The sequence below is a fragment of the Camellia sinensis genome, chromosome 10, assembly GCF_055761805.1.
Source record: "Camellia sinensis isolate YWXY chromosome 10, ASM5576180v1, whole genome shotgun sequence".
Taxonomy (NCBI): Eukaryota; Viridiplantae; Streptophyta; class Magnoliopsida; order Ericales; family Theaceae; genus Camellia; species Camellia sinensis.
In genome coordinates, this window is record NC_138970.1 from 45,211,897 (window position 1) to 45,221,146 (window position 9,250).

The 9,250-nt window shown below is 33.9% G+C and overlaps 1 protein-coding gene across 1 annotated transcript; it reads right to left on the reverse strand.

Moving 5' to 3' along the window:
- Positions 1-2,341: 2,341 nt before the first annotated feature.
- LOC145800344 (uncharacterized) lies at positions 2,342-8,012 on the reverse strand. The gene is made up of 8 exons (XM_082890002.1): positions 7,911-8,012; positions 7,343-7,472; positions 7,176-7,256; positions 6,050-6,126; positions 5,884-5,938; positions 5,719-5,767; positions 4,393-4,530; positions 2,342-2,516 (listed from the first exon to the last, which is right to left on the reverse strand). The coding sequence occupies exons 1-8, from the start codon at positions 8,010-8,012 to the stop codon at positions 2,342-2,344; spliced, it is 807 nt and encodes a 268-aa protein (XP_082746128.1).
- Between the last annotated feature and the right edge of the window lie 1,238 nt (positions 8,013-9,250).

Genomic DNA, 9,250 nt, shown 5'->3' on the forward strand with positions numbered 1-9,250 from the left:
TTTTCAAGATGAATGTAATGACCGTTGTACTCTTAGTTATTAATAAAAATGCATCTTCTTCTTACTTACTTGAGTCTTCAAATTTATGACACAGTAGACTAGGACATGTTAATTATGGATCTTTGCATAGATTAATTAAGACGAAATGTTTACCTAAATTTGACATTGATTCAAATCATAAATGTGAAATTTGCGTTGAGGCAAAATTTTCCAAAACTCCTTTTCATTCAATTGAAAGAAATACGGAACCACTTGAATTAATTCATAGTGACATTTGTGATTTTAAATCAATTCAAACTAGAGGTGGGAAAAAATATTTTATCACTTTTATAGATGACTATACTAGATATAGTTATGTTTATTTAATTCGAACCAAGGATGAAGCTTTGGAAACTTTCATTCAATATAAGAATGAAGTTGAAAATCAACTAGGTAAGAAAATCAAAAAACTAAGAAATGATAGAGATAGTGAATATGAATCACCTTTTGGTGAGTTTTGTAAAGAACATGGAATAATTCATCAAACCACCGCTCCTTACTCACCTCAGCAAAATGGAATTGCTGAAAGGAAAAATAGGACTTTAAAAGAAATGATGAATGTCATGTTAATAAGTTCTGGATTACCTCAGAACTTGTGGGGGGAAGCAATACTTTCTGCTAATTATATACTTAATAAAGTACCCTGAAAGAAAGTAAATCAAACACTTTATGAATTGTGGCATGGAAGAGTACCATCCTACAAATACTTAAAATTGTTGGGGTGTTTGGCTAAAGTGACTATTCCTAGTCCTAAAAAGACTAAGATAGGTCCTAAGACCATTGATTGCATTTTCATTGGTTATGCCAAGAATAGTAGTGCATATCGGTTTTTAATTTATAAATCAGAATATACCGAAATGCATGTAAATACTATTGTTGAGTCTCGGAATGCATCATTCTTTGAACATGTATTTCCAAATAAGACGAGAAAAGAGACTAGTACTAATAAAAGATCTTTTGATGCTATTACTAGTAATGATCAAGAACATGATCAAGAGCAAGAGTTAGATCAAAATGAGGAAGAGGAACCTAGGCGTAGTAAACGTGCTAGAACCTCAAAATCTTTTGGTCTAGATTTTCTAACATATTTGTTAGAAAATAAGCCTTTAACTTTTAAAGAGGCTATGTCCAGTCCTGAAGCTCCTTTCTGGAAAGAAGCTGTTAATAGTGAAGTTGAATCCATCTTGCAAAATCACACTTGGGAATTGGCGGATTTGCCACCAGGTTGTAAACCTCTTAGGTACAAGTGGATTTTCAAAAGAAAAATGAAAACGGATGGATCAATTGACAAATACAAGGCAAGACTTGTGGTCAAAGGGTATAGAGAAAAAGAAGGTCTTGATTACTTTGACACATACTCTCTGGTTACTAGAATAACATCCATTAAAACACTACAAGAAATTGCATTTTTCGCAACGCAACAAAATATGTTGCTAAAAGGGAAAATTCGTTGGCAAAGAGTTTTACCGACACACAAAGCTACGTTGGCAACCCGTAGGCAAAAGTGAGTTGGCAAAAGTTATTGCCGACGAAATTATGATTGCGTTGGTAAAAGTAATGCCTTTAGCGACGAATATAGTCGTCGCTAAAAGCCTCCATCCATCGTCGGCAATTTACCTTGCGTTGGTAAAAGTCATTCAAATATGATGATTGTGCAGCACTTTTCGCGACACAAATTTGCATGGGCAAAAAATATACTTTTAGCAACAACATATGCGTCGGCAAAAGTAAATTTTTGGCGACACATTTACGTCGGTAAATGTTGCCATTTGCCGACGATTTGTTTGTCGCTAAAGCTTTACTTTTGGCAACGACAAATTGGCATTGGCAAAAAATACACTTCTACCAACACAATATGAGTGGGAAAAAGTAACTTTTAGCGACACATTTACGTCGGTAAATGTTGCCATTTGCCAACGATTTGGTTGTCGATAAAGCTTTAGTTTTGGCAACGACAAATTGGCATTGGCAAAAAATACACTTTTAGCAACACAATATGAGTGGGCAAAAATAAACTTTTAGCTACACATTTACCGACAAGTTATTTGTCGAGAAAGCTTCACTTTTTAACAACGACAAATTTGCAACGGGAAAAATAATTGAAACTCATTTATAATTTTTTAAAAGATATACAGGTTTACAAGAGGCATCCCTCAGGCACCACTATAACAAACTAATAACATGGATATGAAATCACACAAAATACCCCCTCCATACCCCCTCTATACCCTTCCAGCCAAAACACCAGCAGTTGCCCGAACTTACACCTAATGACAACCCCCATTAATGAAAACCTGATCTATTACAGATTGGACAAAAAGTCCTGCACCCTTCCAAACATCAACAACACCAGCAAACATCCAACAACAACACAGCAGCACCTCATCGTAACAAACACCATCACAGTAGCATCACCACAGCATCTTAGCAACAGCAGCAACATCATAGCAGCACCAGAAGAATAGCAGACCAGCAAACTGATTCAACACAGATCATCACCAGTTCAGAAAACCATTTCAACTCGGCAGTGTAATGAGTAAAAATGTCACATGAGTAAAAGTGTCATATGAGTAGAAGTGTTAGTGCTTCTTGCATTAAGGTCTGGTTACTTGTTAGACAGATTTGAATTAGACATAAATTCAGCAAATAGGAAAACAAAAGCATGAAAGGAGTAGCCTACTCCACAAGGGTGGCTTGAGATACACACACAAGTCAACAGGGAATTTCCACACTGGCTCTTTAATTCCAACTCTAAATTCATAATCAAGCAGGGGCCTCTTTATGTGGACACTAGTAAACCATAATGAGAAATAAACTTTCTAAAAATTACCCCATTTAGAGACTGTAAAGTATTCAAAATCTACCAAAATAAGTAATTCTAAACAAGTAATTGGCTGGATTATAGCCCAAGAGAAGTCTACTAACCAAGACACAAACTATAGCAAAGAAATCCCTAAAAATAAAATACATCCAGAACATTCTGAAGCTCCTAATAGGGGACTAACAAATTCTAATCAAGAATAAAATGAAGACTCATAAATAAACAAACTTCATACTAACTAGACAAACTTGACATTATTTGCTTGGGATTTGTCCTCTTCTACTTACTGCTTCTGCATCACAATGTCACACATTCATGTGAATAATTGGGGCTTATGTTTTCAATGAAAGAACTGAGATTTCAACTATATTACACTGAAAATCAATTGTGAGAACAAGATGGAAAAATTTGTTACTAGCAACGTGGTCAAGCAAGACGAACTCAACACTGGAAACAGTTTTGAGGCATGAGAGTTAAATAATAGGAAGGCAGTTTTAGCTCCTGAGACATTTACGTAAGATTTTTCTACAAAATTAGACCTCAGAACTTAAATCTGTTTTCTTATGTTGTAGAGCTTTTAAAAATCATTATTGAAAGTCTCAATGTGTCCAAATTCATTGATGAAGAAATGATTACCGAGTGGTGTTCAAGTCTAAAATTTTAGTATGCATTTAGCAGATGGTCCTCAAGTAAGTGGTGTTCAAGTCTAAAATTTTAGTATGCATTTAGCAGATGGTCCTCAAGTAAGTGTCCTAAATGCTAAATCCACCACAAGAAAGGAAGCATAATTTGAATGGAATTATAAAACTGCAGTTAGCATTTAATTCACCCAAAACCCCCATTGAACTTAACTTCAAAGTCAAGAAGAAAAGAAATTACTCATAATACACTTGAACAACACTAAGAAACTTACAACATGAGAAGACTTACCAAATTTTGAACAAAAGTATTCGGGAGATGTTTCGTTTGATTATCCCTTAGCAACTGGGGAACATGATTCTTGAAAACCTTGTAAAATTGAATCCAACGGAAGGATGTCTAGTAGCAAGGTAACACAGTATCTGCTTAAGAAAACACTAGCAAATTCCAAGAATGTCATGAAAAAAAAACTAACTACGGCATTTACATATACCAACACCAACCACCAAAACCTTGAATACCTATTGAGTTAGTATAAAAATGCACAGATCTTTGAAAGTAAATAGATGTTCCCATGTATGTGTATACATGTAAGCACATAACAAGAAGGGCTTTCAGTGTTCAATAAATTTTGCAGCTAATTTCTTTAAAGGCATGGGTTCTACAAAATCAGTTCATTGTCAGAAACAGAACGTGCCAATCAGTGCCATGGTCTCAACTGGTGCCCATGGTGCAAATCAGATTATTAGCAGTCTCATCTATCAAGGTTGTGCCTGATCTAGAATTGGCAATTTCAAATCAGAATGCTTATAAGGAATGCTTCAGGACTAGAAATATTTAAATTTTAAACACACAACATAGTCCTCAGTAAAGAATTGTGAACAATAATTTACCATGAATTTCCAGCAGCATTAGAAATAATGTCATAAATTATCCATGGATGAATACCAGCTTGGGCACCAAGAGAAATGGCCTCCACAGAAGAAACAAAATAAATGCCCTCAAGCAGCTCTATTACCATTTTAATTTTGCTGCAATTTAAAAAAGAAAAGTAGACATTAACAATAACATCATCTAATATGATATTAGAACACCTAACATAAATAAACAAAGAAGAAGGGCCATTCCCCTGTGCCAATCCCTGTTAAATTGGGTTAAACACCTAGCACAAACAAATTTACTATCAAGTGGCACAACCAAGACACAATTAAATTATCATTTGAAAAGTATTGTTCAGAGATATGAAATTACTTAAATTTCTATTGGAATATTCAAGAATCATTTAGTTGTAAGTTTATAGTAAATTAGATTTGACTTGGTTTACACAATCACTAGTGTAATATTAGGTCAGGTGTTGTTTTTTGCGCAAAGCCATTAGTTTTTTTTTTTAACCAAATTTTAATTCCACTTTTTGTTTCCGATATTTACATGTTATCAAAGCCATATCACTACTAAGAAGCAGCCTATCAATTCTTGTATTCCTGTCAAGTAAAAAAAATCTCCTATGGTTTCCTGGTGCTGTCTTGTGAATTTTCTAGTCTCCAATGGTTCAATAGCTACATGTCGAATATTGTTATAATTTAGCAATAAAAAGAGACAAAATGGTATATATTAGCAATGTTGCTCCAATGATGACTTTGCTCCCTCCATTTATTCTCCCATTTCAACTATCATTTCAAAATAACAAGTACATGCTACTTAATCAAACTTTATTAACTTAATTTAGAGTTACATACTGCAAAATAAAATAACATAAGACATAATCATGGAAGAGGAAGAACATAATAATTTGAGTTGCTTGATCATGCCAAAATTTTTGTGCCTGATCGTTCATTTAGAGGTATCTCAAGCCAGCTCTTGTGAAATGGATCCTGTGCTCTAACCATGATCACTTAAAATTGAAAGCATTTAGTGATGCAAATTGGGTTGGTTCAGTCGATGATAGACAAAATGCAAACATGTGTGTATAAGAAGAGAACATGTGCCTACTTTTGGTGTCTCTCATTAGCCTTTTCCTGTATTTATCTCTCTTCTCTTTATCTCTCTCTCTCTCTCTCTCTCTCTCTCTCTCTCTCTCTCTCTCTCTTCTTGTCTTCATCTTTTACCCTAAATTTAATTGTCATCAATTTTATACGAAAATTTGTCTCAACAACACAATTCAAATTGTTCTAAAATCTAAACATGACAAAGAAATTGGTAAGATTGCGAAGAAATCCCACCTTCCAGCACCAAGTGCCCCCTCAAAAACATAAAGTTTCTCACTCATAGCTGTTTGAAAAACACAATAGTTTGTCTTAGAGATGTAATAGAAAATTTAAAAGCAGTGATCAAAAAACTGAATCCTCATGCAAGTGTTGCAGAGTAGTGACATAAGTAGATTGTACCAGAGAGAATAGGGCGTGCCCTTGTAATGGCATCCGACTGTCCTGATGAAATAATCTGCGTATTATAGAAATATCAGCTTCAGCCAGCTATAAAATAGCAAAACAAAAGCAAAATGATCCTCTACTTATGTGAGGAAGAAATAGGATATGAGATATATAATCTTACCATTATTTTGCCATTCAAAACCTCTGACATTCCCTTAGAGACATATATATCAACTACAAAAACTCTCTCCAAATCCTCTGCTAGAGTAGAAACAGATTAATGATTAGAGGAGTTAGAAAATGTTCAATGCAGATGTAAGTTTAGCACAAGCTGAGCAAACACCAAATTCTTTCTTTTGCTTTTCCATTAAGTTAGATGTAACCAGTAACCAGTAGACTTCTAGGGCATGTTTGATTGGGTGGATTAGAGCATGGGATTGAGATTATTAATCCGTGGGCCCAATTATCCTATGTTTGTTTTAACATTTTGGTTTAGGAGTATTAATCCAATGGATAATTAATCCAACAAATTTGTAGGATTATTAGTAATGGGGTAGGGGTGGGATTATTAATCCAATAGATATTAATCCAATTGGATAGTGAATACCACACTAATTTAATAGGATTATTAATACTTCACTATTAGTCTTGTGAATCAAACATGACCCTAAGGCATAAATTTGGTATAACAGTAAAGTACACATTATTATTGAATGTTCTACTCTCTTCTCTTTTCTTTTCTTTTTTTCTTTTTTGCTTTTTTTGATAAGTAAATAAAGTATAGATTCATAGAACACAAAGGGTCATCACCCCTGTACATTAGAGATTTGCAGACAGAAGAACAAAAAACAAAACAAAAAAAGAAAGATAGACATTAAACCTTCCCCAAAAGATAAACAAAAAAAGAAAAAATAAAATGATTTAACTATGAACTTTCTCCCTTGTCCTTTCATTTCAACTCACCTCCCCTGCCCTCATTAACCTTCATATCAATAATGGAGGGCATGATCCACTAGGCAGAGTTAAAAAGTTGCTAAAGCTCTATAATCTCATTAATGGAAAAATAAAGATAAGAACAACTATGGCCGTCTATGATAAATCTAGAGTAAAAATGATGAAATAGAAAAAAAAAAAAAGAAGAAGAAAGAGTATCATAACACACTGTTGAGCTGCCGATAAATCTAAAACTAAATAGCACAAAACTACGACGACATCCACCAACAAACCAGACAGAACAGAAAAGTTAACCAAGAGTATAAAAGAAAATTCTATACAAATATTTTTTTTATCTAGAGAAAATAAATTGCCTGTGAGTCGCTTCTCGAGCTTCTGTATATGAGCAGGTAGTATGGTTGAATGGAGAATGATGACAGCATCTTTGCGTAACCCTGCAAAACCAGAAAATAGTATATTCTGAACATCAACCAAGAAGACTAATTATAAATTCAGTAAACATTAAGGATCTCCACAAAACCTTTTAAAGCACTCTCATGACCAAAAAGTAGGTCATTTATTTGATCTGCATGAGATATCAATACAACCAAAGCTACAACATCTGCATGCAAAGAAATGAGAGAAGGAAGCATCAGAAAGTCAATTTTTAGCTCTTCAAAAAAATAAGGTCACAATTTATAGAGAAAATAAAAGAAGAACATATTCAGTCAACTATGATCCAAAAGTATATATATATATATATATATATCATTGTTTTTAAGTGTTTCTTTAGGTAGCTAAATGTACTGAGTTTTTGGTGCCTTCTAAGTTTTTAGGTGTTTCTTTAGGTAGCTAAATATACTATTCAAAGTCATTTTGAACCCTTATATTCCTTTTACCAATCAAAGTCATTTAACCCCTTATCTCCCTTCATACCAATCAAAGTTTATTAATTACAATCAGAGTGCTTTTGGAATCAAAGTCAAAGTCATTCAAACACACAGCAAAATTCATTGCTTTTGGAATAAAAAATTCAATCGCGAAATGCCCTAAATTCAATCGTGAACAAATTCAATGAACAAACAGAGAGATGGGAAATGAAGACAGACCTTAAAGGCTTGTACGGCATAGCCAGAGCGAAGGAGTGAGGAAGCCAATTGCAAGCTCAGTTGGTCCAAGCCAACGAACCCAATTACACTCTGAGACGCCATTGGTGCGAGTTCAAAGGACATTTATAAAGGTTAGATTTCCTCCATCAAAAGAAATTCCCAATGCACAATAAAGTATTCCCAAGTAAAACTCCATGTCACATAAAATGGGAGTAACAGATAACCTTTGAACTTATATATTGTTCTCTATTTTTCTTTTTCTTTTTCTTTTTATACTATCTCTTTCACACTCACACACAACCACTCACTCACTCATTGGTGTGCAATAATGTGAGATCTCTTTTGTACATCATTTTGTTAGTAGTTACCACTAACCAATAAAGAAAATGGAAGATTTTTTTTGTCTCCATGCCATGATTGGTTGAGCTCTAGCATGGAGTTTATATCCAATCAAGAACAACCAAAGAAAGCAAAAACAAAACCACAAAACAGCAGCAGATAGTATCATACATCAATTGTTAAAGGACACCCAAATGAACCTTTGCAAATTCAATAAATGAGTTCACCCCATCTACATATGGTTGACTGAATCTATCAGAAATTAACATCCAACTCTTGTCCATGTCTGATCATAAGATAGTAGTTAATATCAATAGGACACAACCTTTTATTTTTTATTTTTTTATTCTTTAAACATGACGACAAAGTAGTTAATATAAGTGTAGAGTGACACATCATCGTCAACAAAGGTGCATCTACCTATAGGCTTTTTTAATTTTGTATCAAGGTTTCGACCAACAAATCCTTTAAAGTTCTATTATATCTGCATATATTATGTATTAAGTTAAGTGTTTTTTACATTTATCAACAAAAAAACAAGAAAATATATATTTTTTTAATGTCTGTTAAATGGTAAAAGGCAGTTGGCATGGCAATGTACCATTCCAATTCATTCCAATATCTTTCTTAAAGGACATTACCTAATGGGCTCCTACAAATTAAGGGCATAGGGAAGGACTAAGGGTGGCTACAGGCCTAACCTCTGTTATATTTGTGGGAAGGGACTACATTTTTCAATTCCAACCCATATTTTCATACACGGGAACTCAAGCATTTACCACTACACCAATCAATACCCCCTCTTTGATGAAACTTCTATGTTTATCTAAAAGGGATTTTCAGCTCTCCTAAAAAGCCCTAGCACAAATTACATCCAGCCACTGCCTCTAAATTTTCTATTAATGAACCAATTGAAAAGTCGGGAACCAAAGTGACACAAACCTCAAACTATAGGGACCGTTAGTATAATTCGCCCAAGATAAAAAGATCAAAAATAAAAA